This window comes from Narcine bancroftii, chromosome 4 (genome assembly GCF_036971445.1).
Source record: "Narcine bancroftii isolate sNarBan1 chromosome 4, sNarBan1.hap1, whole genome shotgun sequence".
Taxonomy (NCBI): Eukaryota; Metazoa; Chordata; class Chondrichthyes; order Torpediniformes; family Narcinidae; genus Narcine; species Narcine bancroftii.
Window position 1 is genome coordinate 75,196,351 of NC_091472.1, and position 25,812 is coordinate 75,222,162.

Consider the following 25,812-nt stretch of genomic DNA (forward strand, 5'->3'; position numbering starts at 1 on the left):
GTGCTACACTTATATTTTAGAATCAGCAACCTTTATTTTTAACAATTTATTTTAGAATATTGCAGTCTCATTACATATGGTTTATCGTGTGTGTTTATTGTATTGTATTCTATTTTATATTTCGGTCGATACTAACCATGATACTATACCAGCATAATGACAATAAAGAGCATCATCTGGGGGAAGGGGTGGCAGAGGTTTGTGGGGTATATAATAGCATGTGATATTGATTTGAGATGTACGATGGATATTTTTCTGTATTTGGACATTAATGCATGTATGGAAATTTAAAGATATTGGTGAGGCCAAATTTGGAGTATTGAGTACAGTTTTGGTCTCCTAACTACAGGAAAGATATTAATAAGATAAAAAAGAGTGTAGGGAAGATTTACTAGAATGTTGCCCAGACTTCAGGAACTGAGTTGCAAGGAAAAGTTAAACAGGTTAGGAGTTTATTCCCTGGACATAGAAGAACAAGGAGAGATTTGATAAAGGTATTTAAAATTATGAGGGGGATAGACAGAGTTAATGTAGGTAGGCTTTTTCTACTGAGGGTAAGTAGGATACAAACCAGAGGTCATGTGTTTAGAGTGAAAGGAGAAATGTTTCGGGGGAAACTTCTTCACACAGAGAGTGGTGGGAGTGTGGAACAAGCTTCCAGCTGAAGTGGTGACTGCGGGCTCAATTTTAACATTTTAGAGGAATTTGCAGATACATAGATGAGAGTGGTATGGAGGGATTATGGACTGGGTGCAGGTCAGTGGGACAAAGCAAAAAATGATTCGGTGCAAATTGGAAGGGCTGAAAAGGCCTGTTTCTGTGCTTTGATAGTCTATGGTTCTTTGATCTTCTGTGCAATCTATCCTCGTGATGCTTCAATTCATCATTTTACTACATTCTCTGCAAGTGTCACAAAATGAGGATACGGCTTGTCAAATTGGTGAAAGTGGGACTAACTATAGTATAAGCATTAGGGTGGTTTTCACTTTCATGGTGGCTGGTAGGGGGTGGTGTTAGAGAGGATAATAAAGTTGAAAAACAAGGGCTTGACATCATAAACCATTTTTATTTATGAAACAAAACAACAACAAAAATCTCATGCAATACTGGAATATAGAGTTTTCCACAGCCCTTTGAGTGTGAGACCCACTCACCAGGAACAATGGATAACTGATTGGATTTCCACAATACGAGATTAGCATTCAAGAAAATAAATAATTTTGAAATTAACTTTGAAATACCACTATAATGGCATTAACATTTATCATGCCATATTTTCAAAGTATTACATAAATTTTAAACTTTCAAATTAGGGATATTGGATGTCTTGCTGATAAGATTTTCCCATCTCAGCAAAAGTTTATATAAAGGTCATCACATAATAATACTTAATAAAGGTGAGTTGTGTTCATCTCATGAGCCACAAAAGTAGTCCTTTTATCCTTCAACTCCGAGGGAGCACTCTCACCTCCAATGGAAAGTTACGGGCTCAAGCTCTGTTTCAGTATATATACCAGGCTGACGCAACTTAACAGTGAAATTATTTGCATTGCATCTTTTCAATGTTTGTATAATTACATGCCCTCCTGCAAAAAAAGTAACTGCCTTCTGAAAAAAATCATTAGATTCAATGTAGTGTGCATTTCATCAATCATATAAAGGCAGTCCAGTTAAAAAGGCTTAATTTTATTTTTAAACAGAATTTGCTGATGAAGATAAAGAGGTTTAGAGGTAACATGAGGGGGAACTTCTTTACTCAGAGAGTGGTAGCCGTGTGGAATGATCTTCCGGGAGAAATAGTGGCGGCGGAGTCAATTGTATTATTTAAGAAAAGGTTGGACAGGTATATGGATGAGAAGAAGATGGAGGGTTATGGGCATTGTGCAGGGAGGTGGGACTAGAAAGGGGTGTTTGGTTCGGTGCGGACTAGAAGGGCCTAATGGCCTGTTTCCATGCTGTAATTGTTATATGTTATATAAGAGAAAGGAACAGAAACTTCAAAATATTAAATAGATCTAATATCAATAAATATGGTCAATTTGGAGAAGTAGATTGTGAAAGATGTCAAAGAATTTGGGGGTAAAAGAGGATTTCTGAAGGGTTCCAGAAATGAAGGTATTCACCCAAATCACTCCAGACTCAGCTGGCTGAAATTTAATAATAATGGCAAGAAATACAGATGCAAATCTGTTTACTTGGAAGAAACTTCACTGCAAGATACAATAAACCTCAATATCACTGCTTCTGAATTATCCCATCTGATAACAGATGATAAAAAGGAGAATAAAAGTTAAAGGGTATCAAAAGATAGATAAAAATCACATTGACATTGTATCTTTCAAATATTCCAAAGCTCTTCATTTACAAAGGATTTTGATTCTTGAAGAATTGGTGCTTATCCAATGGAGAAACCAGCAGATGAATCCTGCACAGTGTTTTATTTCTTCATGCCTCCTTATCCCACACACTTCAATATTTTTGCTTTGGAACAAATTAATTTATAAGAATAGTTCAAACAAACAAAAAAATCCACATTGAAACATCCCACACAAAGAATACTATTCCTACCATTTTTCAGAATTAGCTCAAGCATCTGCCCTCACGTTGCTGCCATGATAACCAGAGAAGAAATAGGCTTTACTAACGTGCTCTAAAATAGGATGGTAGAGCAGTTATATTCTCTGAAAAAAGAATTACAAACTATTGGAGAAATAATTGAAAATAATGTGGCATTTGGCACATTCAATAATGTGTTGAATTCACTTAGCTATTTTTTTTTTACATTGTAGCCCCCTAGTGGCATGACAGGACAAAGAAAAGATTTTCACGAGAGCAAAGCTTAAAAAAAACTAGTGATTTTCAAAAATATTGAACCATGTTTTTATTTTGCAACCTCCATGCTGATTAGATTTTCGTCGATATTCTAATTCCAACTTCACATACAGGTTGTGGTAGGGAAGGGAAGAATTCAGGGGAAAGGAGGTGGAGATAATGAACAATTTGAGAAAAGAAATTTGATAGAAATAAACTTCAGAGGAGCCATAGAAATGAAAACATAAAATTGAGACATTCTAATCCAGAAGTCTCCAGATGTTTAGTTAAAATGAGGAATCTTTCATGAAGTCCAATTGTTTTTAAATTCCACATCTACTGAGGATTTTAATTAAGTAAAAGGAGTAGATATTCTGAGTTTTGTATGAGCATTTTATACCTTTTCTAAAAAATGCACATACTTTTTAATGAGATTTTGAAATCTGCAGTTGATTGTTAATGAGAATAACAAAACAATTCTGACAGTCACTTTTTCATTGACACGGGAATACATTCAGAGAGCTCTCCCCTCTCCCATCACTTCTCAGCTTTTTTATCTTCTACCCTCCCACCCATATCCACCTATGACTTCTTACCTGTGGGCCAATGGTCCTCCCCCTTCCCCACTATTTCATTCAGGCACCTGCCTGCTTTTTACTCATACCTTGACAAAGGGCTCTGGCCCAAAAGGTACGGTACATGTCTTTCCTACATAAGGAACACGGTGTAATCTGCTGAGTTTCTCTAGCACTTGCGTATTGTACTACAATCACAGACTCTATTTAACTCCATTCAATTGCTCCGCTACAAAATCTCTTCAAAGAATAATATGATGTTCTTTAAAAATACAGATTGAAATAGGTCTGAGTGCCTTCTCAGCATCCAGAGACTCTAAGCAATGAGCCAAGAGAAACCCAGTGAGAATTACAGTGGAGAAGATCATTGATGATTGCTTCAAGCCAAGCCCAAATTTTGCCTCTGCTGTAGTGTTCACATACACTTCAGTCCCAGGCTTGTTCAGAATTTTAGATTCTTCTCCGACCAGGATCATCTTTAAGAAACACAACTTCAAAAAACTTGCTCAGCTCAATACTTTGAAAGCAAAAATACAAAATGAGTAGAGAAAATAAAATGTGTGAGATTACATAAAAAATCCCTTATCAATAACTCCAAAGACTAGAAGTTACTGATACGCTTTTATTACCATAAAAAGAAGGCACGTTTCATGTGGCTGACCAAGATCCCGGGCTTGTTCTGGGGGAGGGGTTTGGCATTGCCGCCTTTATTAGGAAAATCAAGGGGGGAGGAGCCACAGGTACAATCAGCAGGGGGCGGACCAGCCATACATATACAAACAGTATTAACAGTGGTTCCACCACAATCCCAAAATAGCTACAAGGGTCAGTATTATAAAGTAGTTAGTTTTATTACACTAGTATCAGATGGGGAGTTTGGACACAGTGCTTGTTGCCTAACATTTAAAAAGGACTTGGAGACATTAGGAAAGGGTGCAAAGAAATTTTACTGTGATGGTACCAGAACTCAAGATTATTGCCAGCAGAAATACATGAACACGTTTGGTCTCAAAAATGTTTCATGGCTCGGGCTCCCAGCTGGAAGATAAAGAAAGCAACGGGAATGGGAGTAGGGGGGGGGGTGGGGGGGAAAGAAAGAAAAAAGGAAACTAGAGACATAACCGATAACCAGCCCAGAAGAAGAGGACCAACATCAAGAAACCTTGGGAAAAAAAATACCCAACAAACTGAGACAAGCAGCTCAACAAGAAAGTCAGAAGAGACACAGATACAAGGAAGAGAAATAGAAGACACAAACCCTAGAGCAGACACAGAAGAAGGAGAACACCAAGCTCTGCACAGAGGAATAAGAGGTAAAATGAATGGACAGTACATAGATTTTAAAAAATTTCAAAAACAAATGAAAGCATTAAAAGAATGACTGACACTAGAATTTAGTGAAATGAAAAGAAAAATGAAAAGTACAGAAGAAAAAGAAAAAGTGAGTAGAATAGAGCTGGTCATAACAGATGTAGGGAAATTATTAGAAAATGTGGAAGAACGTGTAATGGCAGTTGAAATGGAAGTGAACGACAAAAAGAAAATGGGAAGTGACAAAACAGTTAAAGAAACACAGGAGTTGTTAGCTCAGAAGATGGATATAATGGAAAACTATAGTAGGCGAAACAATATAAAGATAGTGGGCCTTAAGGAAGATGAAGAAGGCAAAGATATGAAAGAATTTATAAAAGAATGGATCCCAAAAGTCCTGGGAATGACAGAAATACAGGAACGAATGGAAATAGAAAAGGCACACAGAACATTAGCCCCGAAACCAGTCACAACAAAATCCAAGATCCGTTTTAGTAAAATTTCTGAGATACACGACAAGAGAAAATATATTGGAGAAGGCAATGAATAAAATTAGAGAAGTCAAAAAAACCACTGGAATACAAAGGTCAAAAAATTTTTTTCTACCCAGGCACAAGTTTTGACCTCCTAAAGAAGAGGAAGGAGCTTAACGCAGCAAAATCGACCTATGGAAGAAAGGCTATAAATTTATGTTAAGATATCCAGCGGTGCTTAAAATAGTTATTCCAGGGCAGCAAAACAGACTGTTCTCGGATCTGGAGAAAGCACGCGAATTTGCAGAACACCTGCAAGACAGAAAGAGAGATGAAGAGATGTAACAAGAACAAAGAACAACGAAAAACTACATATAAAGAAGTAAAAATAATGTACAAGTAAGAACTAAAGGAGGGAAGGAAAGGGAAGTAAGAGAGAAGGGGGAAAAAAGAGGAGGGGTTAAAAAATAAAATAATTAATTAATTAGTAAATAGAAAAGAAGAAAAGAGGGGGAGCTTTGTTGTAATGTGAAGATAAAAGACTTTTCTGGAGGGAGTTGCGTGGGAGAGAATAACAGTCACTGCGAAATCAGTTGACACTTGCGAACAGGTTCACAGTCCAAATGGAGAGGGGAGTTCTGGTTGCCCGGCAAGGGACAAGGGGCGACTCAGAGAGGGGGCGGGCACTTGGGGTTAAGGGAATTTTAGATGTGGGAATGGTTGAAATATTTTATGTTTTAGAAGTATTCTCGTACAATGCGTTCAAAAAAAAAAGAAAACTGAGAAATGGAAATGGGGAAAAGGGGAAAGGTGGTGGTGAGGAAGCGGAAATTAGATGTAAACAAAGGATGAGATGGCCATGTTGAACTGTATGACTATAAATATTAATGGAATACATAATCAAATTAAAAAGAAGAGGCTATTAAATTTACTGAAAAAAGAAAAAATAGATTATAGCATTCGTGCAGGAAACGCATCTAACTGAAGTGGAACACAAGAAATTAAGGAGAGACTGGGTAGGACATGTAACAGCAGCATCATATAACTCAAAAGCCAGAGGTGTAGCTATATTAATCAATAAAAATGTACCAATCAAAATAGAGGAGGAAATAATAGACCCAGCAGGGAGATAAGTAATGTTAAAATGTCAGATATATTCAGAACTCTGGAATTTGGTCAATATATATGCACCTCATGAAGAGGATCAAAAGTTTATGCAAGATATTTTTTGAAGATTGTAGATACGCAGGGGAATATATTGATAGGAGGGGACTTTAACCTTAATTTGGATTCAAATATGGATAAAACTGGACAGAAGACAGCAGAAAGAACAAAGTAGCCAAATTTATAGTTAAATCAATGCAAGAAATGCAACATTTGGATATATGGAGGAGACAACACCCAAAGAAGAAGGAATATTCATATTATTCAAGTAGACATAAAACATACTCAAGGATTGACTTGTTCCTGTTGTCAGCCCATATGCAAGGGAGAGTTTGGAAAATGGAATATAAAGCTAGATTGCTATCTGATCACTCACCCCTGTTATTAGCAATAGAACTGGAGGGCATCCCACCAAGAACGTATAGATGGAGATTAAACTCCTTGCTACTTAAAAGACAGGATATTAGAGAGTTTATTGAGCGCCAAATTAAAAGGTACTTTGAAATAAATACAGAATCAGTGAAAGACAAATTTATATTATGGGATGCAATGAAAGCCTTCATCAGAGGGCAGATAATAAGTTATGTAACTAAGATTAAGGACTACAATCAGGAAATAGAACAACTGGAAAGGGAAAAGTAAGTACAGAAAAAGAACTAGCAACAAAGGGAGATACAGCAAAAAGAGAATTGGCGGACAAAATAATAAAATACAAAACACTACAAGCGTACAAGGTGGAGAAGAACAATGAAAATAAAGCAAAAGTATTACGAGCTAGGAGAAAAAACACACAAAATACTGGCTTGGCAGCTTAAAACAGAACAGGTTAAAAGAATGGTGTTGGCATCAAGGAAAAAGGACAAACAAATTACATAGAACCCAACAGAGATCAATGAAAACTTTAAGGAATTCTACGAGCAATTATATCGAACTGAGAACAAAGGGAAAGAAGACAAAATAGATGAGTTTCTAGCTAAAATTGAACTACCAAAATTGCAAGAAGAGAAGCAAAACAAATTGATAAAACCATTTGAAATAGAGGAAATAAAAGATATATTAAAAAAGCTACCGAACAATAAAACACCTGGGGAGGACGAACTCCCAATAGAATTCAATAAAACATTTAAAGAGTTACTAATTCCTCCTCTCCTGGAAGTAATAAACCAGATAGAAGAAACACAAAACATGCCAGATTCATGTAAAACAGCAATAATTACAGTAATACCAAAGATGGGGAAGGATCCAGCGTCGTATAGACCAATATCTCTACTTAACTCAGATTATAAGATAATAGCAAAACTATTAGCAAACAGATTGGCCAATTGTGTACCAAAAATAATAAAACTAGATCAAACTGGATTTATTAAGAAAAGACGAACAACGGACAATGTCTGTAAGTTCATTAACTTAATCCATGCAGTACAAGGAAATAAGACGCCAACAGTGGCTGTTGCTTTAGATGCAGAGAAAGCCTTTGACAGGGTAGAATGGAATTATTTATTCAAAGATTACAGAGGTTCAACCTACCAGAGAAATATATTAATTGGATTAAAGCATTATATAAGGGTCCAATGGTGAAGGTGACAGTAAATGGATATATATCGAATCAATTTAAATTAAGCAGGTCACCTAGGCAGGGATGTCCACTATCTCCCTCAGTGTTTGCATTAGCAATAGAACCATTGGCAGAACTGATAAGAACAGAAAATAAAATAAAAGGGATAAAAATAAAAGAATATAAAATCAGTCTATTTGCAGATGACATCATAGTATACTTAACAGAACCAGAATTATCAATAAAACAATTACATAAGAAATTGAAGGAATATGGAGTAATATTGGGGTACAAGATCAATGCAAATAAAAGTGAAGCGATGCCAATGAATAATGGAGATTTCACAAAGTTTAAAAAAGAATCACCATTTAAATGGCAAATACAAGCATACATAATGATCTAGGCCATCTATACAAATTAAATTATCAGCCATTAATGAAGAAATTACAAGATGACTTAGAACATTGGAAAGATTTACCACTAACACTGATAGGAAGGGTAAATTGCATTAAAATGAATGTCTTCCCAAGGATACAATACCTATTTCAATCATTACCAATTCCCTTAACAGAGAAATTCTTCAATGAGCTAAAGAAAATAATAAGGAAATTTTTATGGAAAGGGGGGAAAACCGAAGATAGCGCTAGATAAATTAACAGAATGGTACAAACAAGGTGGTTTGCAGCTACCAAACTTTAAGAATTATTATAGAGCAGCACAATTAAGATATCTATCAGATTTTTATCAAACAAGGGAAAAACCAGATTGGACCAGATTAGAGCTAGATAAAATAGGGGAGAAGGTACCAGAACATATACTTTATAAGTGGGATGAAAAGCTGGTGCAATATAGAAGTTCACCAGTACTGCACCATCTGCTCAACATTTGGAAGAAGATTCATGTAGAAAGGAAAAAACAAATTACCAACTACCAAAATTATTATTGACATAAAATCAGCTAATCCCTTTCACAATAGATAACCTTTCCTTAAGAGAATGGGAGAGAAAAGGGATTAAAAGAATAGAAAATTGTTTTTTGGGAAATAATTTATTATCATTTGAACAAATGAAGTACAAATATGGAATAACTCACAGTACAATGTTTGCATACCACCAACTGAAACCTACTTAAAGGACAAACTGGGAAGCAGACTGAGATTACTAGAAGGAAGCAGCTTTGAATATGTGATTACAGACACAATGATAATTAAACAATTTATAACAAACATGTACATCAAGCTGCAAGAGAAAGAAAATGATGAAATAAGCTATAAACCCAAACAAAAGTGGGAACAAGATCTAAACATAAAGATAAAAAATGAAATATGGGAAAAGCTATGCTCTGGAACTATGAGAAATATAATAAACACAAGGTTACGCATGATACAATATAATTGGTTACACAGGCTATATATCACACTCCAAAAGTTAAATAAATGGATCCAACATTATCAGATAGATGTTTTCAGTGTAAGAAGGAATGGGAATAACAGTACATGCAATTTGGACATGTGAGAAAGTGGAAAAGTTTTGGGAAGATCCAAATCAGGTATTAAATAAAATCACAAAAAGCAACATACCAAAAAATCCAGAGATCTTTCTTCTAAGTAATATAAGTAAAGAATTAGGCCTCAAACTGGATGAAGCGCAAAAAAGATTTATATGATAGCCTTAGCTGTAGCAAAAAAATGTATAATGTCAACTTGGAAATCAGAATAGAGCCTGAGGGTACAGCAGTGGTACATAGAAATGAATAAATGTATTCCATTGGAAAAAAATAACATAATTTAAAAAATAAAGTCACATTATTTGAACAAATTTGGGAACCGTACATGGAACACAACAGAGAGGGTCTACCGCGGACCTCCACCCACTAAAACGATAGAATGAAAAGAAGACGAAATGAACTGACCCAGTGTGTAAAAGTAGATGACACAATTTTCTTGTTTATTTTCATTGTATGATGACATTGTTTAATGGGTTTATTGTATTGTATATGTTGAACGTTTAATGGGTTTGGAGGGGAGTGGGAAGGAGGGAGGGAAGAGAGGGGAGAAAAGGGGAGAAAATGACACTGCAAATTTGTGTGTATTTTGGTTAATATGGTTCATAGTGTGAAAAATTTTTAAAAATTAAAAAATGTTTGATGTCTGACGATCAAGATAATTGAAATTAAAAATTGTTTGATGGAATAAGCACAGAGGAAACACCGCCACATATTAAAGATAAATAAAACTAGTGGCAATTAAAGCAAGGTAAATGCCTGAGAATTATCCCTTGACCAGTTGCGTAAAATGGCAAGTTTCATTGCAATTTTACACAATTCATTTGTTATATGGTTATATACTCTGGTCTTTAAAACAACTGCTTCAACAGTTCAGCGCCATACCACTGCGCGTGATCTCTGCTGAGCAAAGATCTGTTGTAATTAATCTTGAACATGTCCAGTAATCATAGATGAATAGGTCTTTGGTATCAAACAGATAAGTGGACTGAGAAGAGTCAGGCTGCATTCCTGGAATACTTACCCACCAACAATTGAGGTCATCATGGTAGCTCAGACAATGACAACAGTATAGCCAACTCCAAGAGTCTGGGGCGAACAAATTCTGAGAGTTTCTTGAAGGCAGTACACTTTAGGTCAACTTGATCAACTTGATTAATTTATGGTCAACTTGATTAATTTATGACAGTGCAAGTTGGCCTATTAATGAATATGAATGCGTTATGAAAATCCAGAAATTTATTGATTACTCTTTGGCATTGTTTCGGTGAGATGAGTAGAGTAAAATGTGTGTTTTAAAAATTTGCTTAAGATTTGTTAAATAGAACAAGCAAATGATAGGGTGGTGTGGTTGGCATAATGGTTAGTATATCTCTATTACAACACCAGCAACCCAAGTTTGAATCAGGCGCCGTCTTTAAGGAGTTTGTACGTTTTCCCCATGACTGTGTGGATTTCCTCCAGGTGCTCCAGTTTCTTCGCACATTCCAAAGACATACAGGGTTAGTATGACTATGGAGTTAGTCACATGGGTCTATTTGGGCAGTGCAGACTTCAGGGCTGAAAGGGCCCGTTACAGTGCTGCATTTCAAAAGTATAAAAAATCTGTTCTACGCCACACTTCCCCCTCCCCAAAAAAGTTACTCAGGCCTTTCATAAACTTAAACACCTGCCATCCCAACTCCTACCAACACAAAAAACAGAACAGCTCCCACTAAATTTCTGGGCTTCAACATTTACCAACAAGGACCAAACTCTTGCATATGCTTAAAGTTCATATGCACAGAGATCCACCTGGCACAGAATATTCTCCCTCCTCATGAAGTGCCAAGACCAGAAGCTAGGCAGTATTGTGCATATTCAAGGTGACTTTTGCCATCATTGAACATAAAAGTGGGGTGCAATAAGCAGTGGTTAAGTTACTGGACTGGAAGTCGCAGTTGAGAACCATTGATCTAGAGAAACGAGTTTTAGTTACATGTGACAAGTGGAAACTTTAAATACATGCAAACAAAGCAACCATTAAATTACCATATTATCCTAAAAAGTCATTAGTTCATGAATATTCTTCAGGAAACTTAAATCAGCCTGGTTTAGTCAATTTGTGATACTAGATCAGCAATTATGGTAGACCCTTAAATGGTTCTGTTAGGAATTAAAGTACCTTTAAAGAAATTGCTCGAGACAAAAATTGAGAACAAAGAACATTTATTACTACAACAATGCAAAGTTGGGTGCTTCCCCTTACCCTGGGAATACACACAGACACTGGGGCTCATCCAACTTTTATACAGTTGATTTCAGTGTAGGAATACCCTCCCCCTTACATTCTTCTGCCTCCTGCTGGAGAGGTTTGGCATTAGGCAATCCTGCCTGCCTACATGCAATTTCAGAATACTTGGAGGACCAGGGGGGGTATCCTGTCGGTGTCCCTTCATGTTATTGTCCTTATTCACACCTTCCTGATTCTCAGGGCTACAGTCTCTTGATATGCAGAGTTGACTCATTCTATCTAGGGTTGGCTAATTTCATATGTATAAATCTGTGTATGGTTAGCTAATTAGAAATGTATGACTTGGTACTTCTGTCCAGGGCTAGGAGACCCTTATCTGATCCAGACTACCTCAACTTCCTACATTCTATTGTACCTTACCATTCCTTATCTTAGTCCTATGGTCTTGTCACAAAGACTAGAAGATTCTTATGTTAATCGTGCTGACTCTGCTTTCCTGCATCCTAAGCCCCAAGCTTATCCTGTTTGAACTGGTTACAGCCATTTTACTGATGAACTTTAGTTTCTTCCATGTTCATAATTTTAGATCAATTTTCCCATCTCTCACAGTTCCTCAACTAAAAATAGTTGGGGAGTAGGTGAGGAAGAGAATGAATGCCACCATCAATAGATAAATTCACATTTTTAAAAATACTAACAAGCACGTCCAGCACATAGGAATTAATGACACATCTCCATTGTTGCATTTATTACAACAAGGAGATAAATGCACATAAAAATAAAACAGTGTGACTTGGGACATGCGAGCCCTATGGACTAATTTAAATTGGACACATACAGAAGAGGCATTAACCAATTTGAAAATTATATTTCAAGTTTCTTCAGAGATTAAAAGCTGTAGGTCCTGTTCCCGGGCTTCTTTAATTTTATCTGAGAGATCCTAACAACATATCATAAATGTTAGATATTGAACCATTGTAAAAAGGTTGTAAATTAAAAAGTACATCAATTAAATTCTTATCAGTCTTCTGAGGAAATGTATATAATTAAGATCGTTAAAAAATCTCTAATTTGAAGATAACGGAAAAAATGAGCATTTGGTAGACCGTGTTTAACTGAAAGTTGTTCAAAAGAAGTGAGGCTGCTCTCGACAAATAAATCTTTAAACATTTAATGCCCAATCTAAACCATTCTCTAAAAGTTACATCAATCATGGAAGGTTTAAAGAAATAGTTAGAAAAAAATAGGACTAGAGAGAGAAAATCTCATTTAATCATAATGTTTTCTAAATTGTATGTCAGAGTCTTGAGAAATATTGGAATTAATATGTTCAAACTTACTCTGCACTTTTTAAAGTTAATTTTAAGCTTCATCTCTTAACTGCTTTGTTTGGTATAGTTGGAGAGAGTGACACAACTTTAACAACATCTGAGCTACATATATTAGCTTTTCCAATGTGACGTCGTCATGTTTAAATTTTAAGATTAGATGCTCAATTTCAGATTTGAATTCAATTTTTAAAACACTGTGGGAACCCTTTTTGGGTTACTTTTGTAATCTTAGATTTGTTATGAAGGTAGAAATGTTGATGAATGAGGTAATTTATCATTCTGATAAGAATTCTTTTTTTCCACCAAATAGCTTCTTTCTTTGTAGTGGGTTTAAATTTTCCTTGTATATAAATATAGTTTGGAAGATAGATTGTGCGTTTTTAGTTAGGTCACACAAACACTTCAAAACCGATCTCATTTAAAATTAGAGCAAGTAGTGATGGTCTTGGGCACAGTGATGTCAGTACACTTACTAATGTAGCTGATCACTGTTGCCGTATACTCCTCCAGATTTATGTCGTCGCCAACAGTTGCTGCCTCCTTGAACATGTGCCAGTCAGTGAGCTCAAAACAGTCTTGAATTGTGTGAATGGCCCTTACTGGCTAGGTTTTAACCTGCTTCAGGACTGGTCAGTAACGTCCAGCAAGCGGTCTGTATGCTGGGATGAGCATTACAGAGATGTGGTCTGAATATCTGAAGTGGGATCAGGGCTCCACCCGATAAACATCAGAGATGTTCGTGTACACAAGGTCTTGTAGCAAAGTCATCTACTGGTAGAATTTAGGTAGTCCTGACTTGAGGTTCACCTGGTTGAAATCCCCATTGATGATAATCAGTCAATCAGGGTGTGCGGTCTGCAGTTTGTTTATCGCCTTGTACAGTTCCCAGATCACCTCCTTAGCATTAGCGCTGGGGTGGGGGGGAATGTAAAAACCTACTACAAGGACCGTGGTGAATTCCCATGGTAGATAAAATGATCTGTATCTGACAGTCACAAATTCCACCAGAGTTGAGCAGTGACCAGAGACTCGTACCAAGTCCTTACACCATTCCATATTGATATAAATGCATAGGCCATAGCCATGGGCTGTCCCACACAGAGCCCGAAATAAGGTGAGCTTGTCTAGCTGAATGGCTGCATCCAGAACCCTGTCACTAAGCCACATTTCATTGAAGACCAGTCCACAGCAGTACCTGTACTCCCACTGCGCAACCCTCTGGAATCGGATGTCATCCATTTTATTCATCAGGGAGCAGACGTTGGTGAGCAGGATGGTTGGGAGAGCCAGGCAGCAGGGGTTTGCTCTCAGCCTAGCATGGACCCCTGCCCACTTACCGTGCTTTCTCCACCTCGCACACCACTTCTTTCTCCTCCACAATCTCAAGGCTTTATGGCCCAATCCTCGCAGCAGAAGGCAGGGCCCAGCACTGAGGGCAGCCAACAGCTCCTACATTCAAACTTTTGGAACCTGCACCATCCCCCTTTGTTTCAGCAAAAGACGCTCATTTTTAAAATTTAAGAAGAATTGGGACGGACACATGATGGGAGAGGTATGGAGGGCTATAGACTGGGTGCAGGTCAGTGGGACTCGGCATAAAAATAGTTCAGCACAGACTAGAAGGGCCAAAGGGGCCTGTTTCTGTGCTGTAATGTTCTATGGCCTAAACTCTAAAATGAACTCTTTCAACTTGACATTTCCGTGGCCTGAATAGTTTTGTATTACATCATTCATACATTTTTCCAAAATCTTACCTCAGTTTGACCTTACTGCAGAAACAAGGGTCTGGAAAAATATTATTCAAATGGACAAGCAAGATTCCACAGTATTATTCAGAGAACAGGAAACTGGTCTTGGGGTTAACTAAATGAGCACCTGAATCAGATTAGTCAGCAATTTAGCTCAATACTGTTTGTGATATCATGTGAACAGACTAGGACTCCTTTAAGCACAAAATGATGGAAAAGCTCCAAATCATGAAATGCAAATTATGTCAAAAAAATGCCAATCACTCAAAATCAAATTTACTAATTTATAATGGTGCAAAAAGGGGGGCAGCTTCTTTAGACTGAACATAATCTCAAAATTTAGAAGCCTTCCACTGTAATCTGGAAATTGAGAAGCACGCTGCCTGATCAAGCACCATAGACTCTCAAAGAAGATACAACACCATAAATTGATTGAACAGTTCCAACTCTAACTATCATCTGAAAATCCAGCCTCATTTTCTGCATGGACATTGATTGACCTTATCTGACCTCTCCACTACATCCAAATTGTCAGTGTCTTCATTAACATGCAGTACTGTCACGAGCCCCCCAAACCCCAGCAGCAATAGACATTCACCAAGGTAAGTGGCTTTCAAAACAAAAGTTATTTTTAATCAACTTCAAACATGAAAATAGAATCAAACTTTAACTTAACTCTATACTTATACTCTACTCTATACTAACCCAAATTACCCCCTTCTAATTCTAAGTGCATGTGTGTGTGTGTGTGTGTGTGTGTGTGTGTGTGTGTGTGTGTGTGTGTGTGTGTGTGTGTGTGTGTGTGTGTGTGTGTGTGTATTTAAGAAATTTGGTTCACAGTTCAATCTCACTTCTCCTTCTTCCAAGTTCTCTGGTTGCAGGCAATCATCATACTGTGCACAGAATTTAACATGTAAAAAGTTCACCCGGCTTGGTGCTTGAAAGGTTCTTGTAGGGTTTGTTGCTCCAGGATTTCTACAACTGAGGTACCACCAATAGTCACCTCAGGGTCTCACTAATGAAACTTGCCCCATCAGGGTCTTCCAGATGGTAACCTCTTTCTTCAAGCTACCACAAAGTTCCATTCCTTCCTCTATTTCAAGACATCAGACAGATAGCACTTCTAGCCATCTACTGCTCTGGAACTTGCTTTCATCAGTTTCAAACAGTTTGTCCTGGATTGCACTTTTCAGTTACTTGTCAGTGTCCCACACACTGACTGACTGACTGAGCTGTTAATTCAACTCTCTCTCTTTTCCAACTGAAACTCCAAAGGTAGCATGTGACTCATGTCGTGCAAAACCCCCACCTTCTCCAGCAAACAACAGGAGTTCTTTCTTCTTCTCAAGTTGTTATCTTAGTAAACAATCCAGGAGTAACCTTTCTGTGCACTCTGGCAAAACCCTTGAAAAGAGCTTCCACTAGCCATTGTGTCTCCAGTTCCAAACAATGGTCATTCATTTTATGACATCTGTTCAATTAACACCTACTTGTGAAAGGTACTTACATTCTCCAAGAACTCCTCAATATTTCTTTAGTCTTTCAAATATGATCTGTTTTAAAATGTGTGTATGTATGTGACCTACTCTAAATCTTATAAATTCTCCCCAAATATTAATATTGTTACAGTACTGGATGAGAAAACATTTCTACCAATCAAATACTAGGAGATCTAACATTATTGTCTTCATTTCTACGCAGAAACTCCATCCCTTTCTACTGTAACATCCAAAGAATGAACCAAACCATTCAGATTTAGTGTCATTTTTACTTCCAAGATAACATCTCGGCTAACTATTCATGCCATCATCAGCCCATTTCACCTCTGCACATTGCCAAAATTTAGACTCAGAGCATGGAAATAGGTCCTGCAGCCCAACTCTCACATCCCAATCAAATTACCCATCTGAGCCAGACCTATTTGCTTGTGCTTGGCCCAGATCCCACGAACCTGTCTAAATGTCTTTTAAATGTTGTCATCATATCTATCTCCACCACTTCCTTTGGCAGCTCTCTTCACATACCCACCGCTATCCCTCAGGTCCCGGTTAAATCTTCACCCTCTCAAACCTACATCCTCTAGCAATAGACCTCCATATCCTGGAAAGATCTGTAACCTTATTTCTGCCATTTATGATTTTGTATACCTCTATAATGTCACCCCTCAAACCTTGCACACTCCAAGGAAAAAAGTGCTTATCAACTCAACCTCTCCTTATATTCAACTGCTACAGTCCTGTTAATTTCCTCATGTATTCTTTCTAGGTTTAATGACAACCTTCTCATTGCAAGGAAACCAGAACCACACACAATATTCCAAACATGACCAACATCTTGGACAACTATAACATGTTGCCCCAAATCTTCATTCAATGAAGGGAAATGAGCCAAATGCCCTCTGCGCTAACCTATCCACTCAAGTTGCCATGTTCAGGGAAATATGTGTCTATACCCCTACACATCTTTATTCCACAGCATTCCTCAGCCCCCTACCCATTCCTGAAAGTCAGCTTCACTTGCCAAAATGAATTACATCAAAATAAACCCCATCTACCATTGCTCATCCCACTGATTCATTTAATCAAGATCCCATTGTAACATCCTTCCAGTGTGACAAAACACCCCTCCACCACTACCACCCTTTTCCTCGCCTCCAGCCAATTTTGTATCCAATTGGCGAGCTTGCTCTGGATACCATGCATCCTTCTCGACCATCTTACCAAAGTCAAAGGACCACTGAAGTCCATCAATCTTCTTTTTCAAAAAGAATCAAATTTATGAGGCATGATTTCCCACATGCAAAGACTTGCTGACTACCCTTTGCCTTTCCAAATGCTGATTGATCCAGTCTCTCAGGATTCCCTTCAAGAACTTACCCATCGCTGATAGTGGGTTCACTGGTACATCATTCCCTGGCTTTTCTTTGCAGCCAATGTTCCCTCTAATATTTAGTAGTCAGTGTGCATGCACAAAACTCTTATGTGAAAATTTTTTTCCCGTGACAAAAGTATACACGCACCGAATGCTTGTGCAAATGTATACTTGAAGTTGTTTCAAGATCATTTTGACACAGCCTATCTCTCATGGCTAATAAAACTGTATTGGCTTGTTTTAATATAATGCAAGTATGATTGCCTTCAACGAAGTAACATATTTAGTTAAGATTTTATTCTATACTTTGAACTACTTTGTTCAGTTTTGCATGCACACTAATTTCCTTTGTGAGCTGGTTGCAAATGGTGTGTGCACACTGTACCACCTCTTAGCATATTCCAGTCCTAGGACTTACATCCACCTTAAAAAGTTTCAAGTCCTTCAGCACCATCTCCAATAACATGGTCTCTCTTTAAGACATTGCTATTTACTTTCCCCTTGCAAACATGCCTTTCTCCACTGTAAATTCAGATGAGAAGTGGTCATTTAGGGCCCCACTCATCTCCATTGGCTCCAGGCATAGACAACCTATATCTTACCCATTACCCAGTCCACACTACCCATCAGCAAGGCGGATAAATGTAATCCAGCTAATTACTGCCCCATCAATTGACATTCAGCCATTTACAAACAGATGGAAGCTATTGTTCTCAGTGCTGTCAAGCAGCACTCACTGACAAGGTATTCATCTGCTTCACCAGAACTTGTCTACTTCAAACTTCTTCACAGCCTTAGTCCCCAAACGTAGTCCAAAGAGCTGAATCCCAGGGGTGAAGCAAGAGTAGCAGATCAACACACTGAAACTGACTAATCATGAACAATTCCTTTCCATCATATAGTGACGTGCAGGAATCCCACTGGTCATTGTTCTGTGTTTAGTTCTCTTCCCAATTCCTGAGCAAGTAAAATAGTCAATATCTACAAGATCTAGACATTCAAGGCTGACTAGTGGTAAATAATATTCATGCTGCAGAACTGCTGGCAATAATGATTTCCAACAAGATATGGTCCACCCATCTACAACTTGGCATTTACTCTCAATACCATCACATTCTTGGTGGGGGGTGGGGGGGTGTTCACAATTGACCAGCGACTAAGCCACAAGTTCTGTGGTTCCAAGAGGCTGGCTATTATGTAGCCAATGACTCATCTCCTGACAACGACCTTTCTCAGAAGAAACACTATTCCAATTGTCTTGACGTGCAGATCCACCATCCCTCAAGAGACTCAAAACCATCCAGAATAACTGGATAAGTTCATTTGAACACTGCCCTTCAACTATGACATTCACTCAGTCCTCCACTGACCCAACTCTACCATTTACAAAATGTAACAGTTACTCAACCAGGTTAATTCATAGCAGCTCCAAAAACTGACCATTTCTGCCCACAAGCTCAAGGGTAGCAGACATCTGCAATCACTAACACCTGTAGATCCTATCTAAGTCACATATCTCCATCAATCAGGTGTGCTGCCATTCCTTCCCTCTCATTGGCTCTATATCCAGGATATCCTAGCACAGGCCAATATCTTCACTGGACATACTGCAGCAGTTAATGTGGAAATTCACCACCGCTTCCTCTTTTTTTAAATTTTTTTTTGCACTATAAACCATACTGACCAAAATACTTAACAGATATTTTTCTCTTGAACATATACAGTGTCATTTTCTCCCCTTTTTTCCCCTCCTTTCCTTCCCTCCCTCACCTCCCTTTCCAAAGTTCAATCTATAAGATACATTAAACCCGTTAAACAATGTCGTCACTTAATAAAAATAAACAAGAAACTTTTGTCTTTTACTTTTATATACTGAGTCAGTTCATTTCGTTGTCTTCTCTTTCTGTCATTTTAGGTGGTGGAGGTCCGTGGTAGGATTTCTCTATTGTGTTCCATGTACGGTTCCCATATTTGTTCGAATATTGTGATGTTATTTCTTAAATTAAATGTTATTTTTTCTAATGGAATACATTTATTTATTTCTATGTACCATTATTGTATTCTCAAGTTGTCTTCTGATTTCCAGGTTGACATAATACATTTTTTTGCTACAGCTAAGGCTATCATAATAAATCGTTTTTGTGCTCCATCCAAATCGAGTTCAAGTTCTTTACTTCTTATATTACTTAGAAGAAAGATCTCTGGATTTTTTGGTATGTTGCTTTTTGTGATTTTATTTAATACCTGATTTAGATCTTCCCAAAATTTTTTCACTTTCTCACATGCCCAAATTGCATGTACTGTTGTTCCCATTTCCTTCTTACAGCAAAAACATCTGTCTGATACTGTTGGGTCCCATTTGGAGTGTGATGTGTAGCCTTTCTCAAGGGAAATTTGGGATAATCAATAAATGGTGGCACTGTCACTGATCCAAAATCCCAATAAAATGAATAAAAATAAATAATTCAAATAATTCTGACCAACTTAACACTTATTCTCCATAAATTAGGGATCATCCAAAACTTTGCTGTTTCCAATCAAACTCATGTCAAGCCTCATTCACCTTGCAGGCTGTACTTCCTCACCTAACTGCCATCCAGTAAAAGGTAGTTTCATTTTAAGAAATCTCACCCTTCATTTTCAATTCCCTCTACAATCTTGCTCCTTGCTTTTCAGAGTAACCTAAAGCTTGGTCCCAAATCCAAGTTTGATTATACCTCACTTTATGAATTAAGTTCTGGTTGAATGCAGTTAATGTTATGCCAAAACATATGAGCTCAAGTTGGATCAAACTATGCAATGTCAATTGTGCCTGCACTTCATCCAAGTTAATTTTACTTAGCGTCGAAAGCCAGCAGCTGGATGAAGCAAACAAGCAGGAAGCAGGTGATGGTTTGGGGAAATTATTTATTTTAATGTGTTTATTTCAAATATGACTTGGTGTCAGTGGTGCAACACTACATTAGGAAGTCAACAAAAGCGTTACCTAAAAGTGCATTCAGGGAATACGGCATCATGTCTGGCTCAGAGCCACATTGAGACAGTGACATCCACCTATGTTGGGCTGGAGGGAGCCAATTTAATCCAGACTTCAAATGCTATCGTCAGGCATGAATAAAAAGTTTTGTGTTGTGTCCATGTCTAGCAATGATAAGCGGTGAATGACCGCATCGACGGAAAATATTGTAAGAGCTTGGGTTCATAATGTCCGCAACCTGGTTGGGTTGAGTTTCTTTTATTATGCCTCCCTTCCAGACTGACTGAACATTTTCTATACATTGTTTAATGAGAAGAACAGAACGACACTGAAGAAAGCTCTGTGTCCCCCGATGAATGGGCTCCCGCATCGCCTCGGCCAAGGTGAGGAGAATCCTATCCAAGGTGAACACACACAAGGCAGCGGGACCAGACAACATACTGGTCAGGTACTGAAGGACTGCACAGACCAATTGATGGAGGTCTTCATGGACATCTTCAACACCTCACTGCAGCAGCCCAACATTCCCACAGGGTTCAAGTCAGCCACCATCATTCCAGTAACCAAGAGACCGACGATAACAGGACTACTGACCTGTGGCGCTGACCTCCACCATTATGAAATGCTTTGAGAGTCTGGTGATGGAACACATCAAAGCACAACCCCCAGAGACACTGGACCCATTGCAATTTACCTATAGAAGAAACCATTCCACACACAATACCTTGTCCTTTCACTCTGTCCTGACACACCTTGAGAACCATGCCTCATATGCCAGGCTGCTGTTCATTGACTTCAGTGTAACATTTAATATGATAATTCCCCAGAGGCTGATGGAAAAGCTGACCTCAGTGGGACTCATCACCCCTCCCTGTATCTGGATTCTGGACTTCCTAACAGAAAGATCATAGTCTGTCCTGGTTGGTAGCAGAATATCAAGCACCATCACGCTGAAAACTGGCACACCTCATGTCTGTGTGCTCACCCTGCTCCTGATCACTCTACTGACCCAAGATTGCATCACCAGATCCAGCTCTAACACGGTCATCAAGTCTGCAGCTGCCACAACAGTAGTTGGCCTCATTAGTAACCAAGATGAGCCCCTCTATAGAGAAAGGTGGAAAATCTCGTGAAACGGTGCGAGAATAACAAACTGAGTCTCAACTTAGGAGATGATTGTGAACTTCAGGAGGACCAGGAACAACCACTCCCCAGTAAGATTCAACAGCTCGGTAGTAGAGAGAGTGGAAAGCGCAAAGTTCCTTTGAGTTCACTTAACTAGTGACCTATCGTAAACATTCAACATCTCCTCACTTGTCAGGAAGGCACAACAGTGACTGCACTTCCTGAGAAGACTGAACCGGGCATGGCTACCGGCCACCATTATGTCAATCTTCTAAGGGAGCTCTATTGTGAGCGTACTGGCCGGCTGCATCACAGTGTGATATGGTTGCTGCAGAGAAATGGATTGGAGGTCTGCACAGGACCACAAGAGTGGCAGAGAGGATCAAGGGAGTCGCCCTCCCTTCCATTGGTGTGATCTACCAGGATCGTTGTCAGGAGAGGGCGCACAAAATCATTGAAGATCCATTCCACCCGCACACATCTTTTGACTGCTCCCATTGGAAAAGAGATACAGGAGTATCAGAGCCAGCACCTCCAGGCTGAGGAACAACTTCTTCCCATGGGTAGTGAAAATTCTGAACAGCCAAAGGAACTACTCACACTAACCATACGAGACTCTCATATTCATGAAACAATATTTATTTATTTGTCCTGCATACATATTTTTTGTCTGTACGTGTGTTACGTCTGGTTGTGTCTGTGTGTTCTGCACCGAGGACCGGTGAATGCGGTTTCATTGGGTTGTAATTGAGCAATCAGATGACAATAAACTTGACTTATCGGAGTAAATTTACACTTCAAATACTTTCATGTTCCTTTAATTCTGCCTGCCACAGATTTAATCCCTCCAGTACAAGTGGCAGAGTTTTAAGTTGTCATAGTCAGAATTTTGGAATTAATTCCTGAACTCCATCTTCCTACCTCTCTTCCCTTATTGAAGTGTAGATTTTGCAGCATGGCCAAACATTCAATCCTTGGTCCATTTTGCGTAAGGGTGTCAATTTTTGTCAGAAAAACAGCATGCAAATTGCTTTGACATTTTTCGCACCCGCAGGGAAAAAAAAGGAATCTCAGGGTTGTTTGCGATGTTATGTGTGCACTCTGGCAACAAATCTGAAATCTGCTGTACTAAAGACAAAGACAAACATGCTGTAGAACATCACACTCTCAAGAACATTCCAAAATTCTTTATAATTAGTACAGATAAATAATAATTTGTTCTGAAAATACAATTTGATAGGTAAATAATGGCAAAGATATCATAGATAACTCCATGTTAACTCTCCTGCTCTTTAAAATAGTGTCTAATGATCTACAGCACCTCCCTAAAAGAGCACACAGTTCCTTACTTTGTCACACAAGATGTCATTTCTTATTTTATGGTACATCCTTGGCTCCGCAGTGGAGTGTCAGCCTTGATTTTGTACTTATGTCAGTCCCTGGGACTTGAATCTGCACGTCCACTATGGTAACTGCACCAATTCAACTGCAACTATTAGGCAAACCTGTGTTCATTGTTGATCTGTTCCTGGACCCAATAAGAAGTAAACTGAAGAATTTGAGATCATTGAGAGTAGTGAATTAGTGCATTTGAACTTATCTGGGGAACATTCCTGTGATGTCACCAAAACCTAACCTTATCCTTAAATGATCTTCACTCGAATGGAAGTGTTTCTGACAGATCTGTACTTGTGAGGAAAAGCAGAACCAGCCCAATCAGCTGTTTCCCTATTCAAAACTGGTCATGTGTTCAGTATTCTCCAACTTCTTTTGAATTGAGTCGTTTGACACCTAGGATATATCTGATCAGACTTCAGCAGTAAAATTACCACATTACTTCAATCAGGTTTAAATTAGCATTTTATTTTGGAAAACTTATTTCAATAGGTTGGCTTTTAAATTGCTGGTGACCGAACAAAAATCCATTATAATGAAACTCATGAAACGGAGAACAATTACATTAGTGACTAAAATAAGTAACCCTTTAATTACTATTTCTATGACTTGAATATGTGCAGAAAAAAGAGCATGGATCCACTAGCAGGTTATTGGAATAAAAGTGAATTTGCCAAGGTGATGACACACTGGTTTCAAATTTTGAAATACTATTTCAAACTGCAGATTTTGCATGTCAAAATGCTGGTGACCCTCAGTCTGAACTGGAATGATATCTAATTATTGTATTGTTACTTCAAATCTGTGACCTTCTCCTAGACTAGAGTCAGAATTTTTCGCCTTAGAAACTGGATGTTAGATCCTTTTTTGGCAAACAATAAATCAGTAAAGCACACTTTCAATGAATGAACATGGAAAGTGTCCAACTGTGAATTATCCTTCGATATACATTTTTGATTTCCCTTATTATTAAACACTGGAATTTCCAGCATGGTGGCATCCCTCAATAATTTGTAAATGTAACAGTGTAGCCATCCTCAGCCATTAAATCAAACATTCATCCTTAAAATCACTGAATTGAATGTCATTTCAGCACACACTATCCAGAAGATGGATATGGGTCACGTCTCCAGAATGGAGGACCATCGCCTTCCCAAGATCGTATTATATGGCGAGCTCTCCACTGGCCACCGTGACAGAGGTGCACCAAAGAAAAGGTACAAGGACTGCCTAAAGAAATCTCTTGGTGCCTGCCACATTGACCACCGCCAGTGGGCTGATAACGCCTCAAACCGTGCATCTTGGCGCCTCACAGTTTGGCGGGCAGCAACCTCCTTTGAAGAAGACCGCAGAGCCCACCTCTCTGACAAAAGGCAAAGGAGGAAAAACCCAACACCCAACCCCAACCAACCAATTTTCCCTTGCAACCGCTGCAATCGTGTCTGCCTGTCCCGCATCGGACTGGTCAGCCACAAACGAGCCTGCAGCTGACGTGGACTTTTTACCCCCTCCATAAATCTTCGTCCGCGAAGCCAAGCCAAAGAAGAAAGAAAGAAAGATCCAGAAGATGCACTAACCAGTGCAGTCATAAACTTCTGCGGTCCAGGACACACTTGGCTAAAGCTCAACCACCAACCAACACTGACAGAAATAATTTGTTACATTAAAACATTACAAACATTAAATGCACTAATATAATTGCTCCTCAAAAAAAACAATAGAGTCGAAAAATTGAACCTTTTTACAGATTTTTTTCTGCTTGATTATTCACAAAATCAGAAAAAATTCCAACGTCAACCTCCCGAAGAGACTGACAGGGCAGTAACCTCAGGAGAAGTAAACTCAGTCAACTCGTTCCTTGTGTGCTGATGGCCACATTCAATGCTCACAGGCAGTTTGCAGAAATACAAGGACCTTTAAATGGCTGAACACGCCAATCGATGAAGAACTTGAATCATTCATGAAGAAAAGAAATGTTCTATCACCCTCTATCATATTGCCAAAAGTTAAATGGTGCGTTGGTAAACTTTCCTCACAAACTCTCCTTGCAACTGATTGGTTTTAAATGACAGACAGTCCTGACCTTGTGGCGGCTTGACGGAGAAGATGATGGTGAAGAGGACGAGGCAGGTTGCCGTTGTGGACATCTTTGACTCTGGGTGCTCCGGGCTGCAGCTGGCGCCGAACGGGACTCTCCCCAGCATGAAGCTTAGCCCTCGCGCTCGCTCCCCCTCCTCCTCCGCCGCCTGAGGCTGCAGCAAACCTCTCCCTCCCGGCTCGCGCCAACCGAACGCCACTGTCTCCCCCCTCCGACTGACGGTGGGAGCGCCGGCCTCTCTCCCTCTCTCACCGCACGCCCCCTTCCCCGACCAGGCACAACTCTGGAGTGGGGCAGTCATGGATCGACCCTTCTCTGTGCACAAAAGGAAGGTCCACGTTCGTGGATAATGAGCGCTTGAACAGATCTCTGGTGGAAGTATCCAAATAGTTTTATCTGTGGCGAAATATTCATAGAAGCCCCCATGTTTTAAACTCCTTCGTCAATCAAGAACTCTATTTTATTAAGTCAAATATACACCCAAGATCTTGACCTTGTTCATTCTGGATTATCCAATGTAACCACTGAAAAAAAAATACAGTCTGCAAAATACTGTTTTTCCCACTTCCAGCATTTAAAAAGCTGCCTTTTAGTCATCCTGGACTTGGTTATTGCATCTGGTGATAGAACAGTTTGTTGCCC

The 25,812-nt window shown here is 38.8% G+C and overlaps 1 protein-coding gene across 1 annotated transcript in view; it reads right to left on the reverse strand.

The window, feature by feature from the left end:
* fndc1 (fibronectin type III domain containing 1) overlaps positions 1-25,336 on the reverse strand; it is a 224,126-nt gene extending 198,790 nt beyond the window's left edge. Inside the window, exon 1 of the mRNA XM_069931639.1 lies at positions 25,156-25,336. Coding sequence (XP_069787740.1) covers positions 25,156-25,276 — 121 coding nt within the window. The 5' untranslated portion in view covers positions 25,277-25,336. The remainder of the gene's footprint in view (positions 1-25,155) is intronic.
* Between the last annotated feature and the right edge of the window lie 476 nt (positions 25,337-25,812).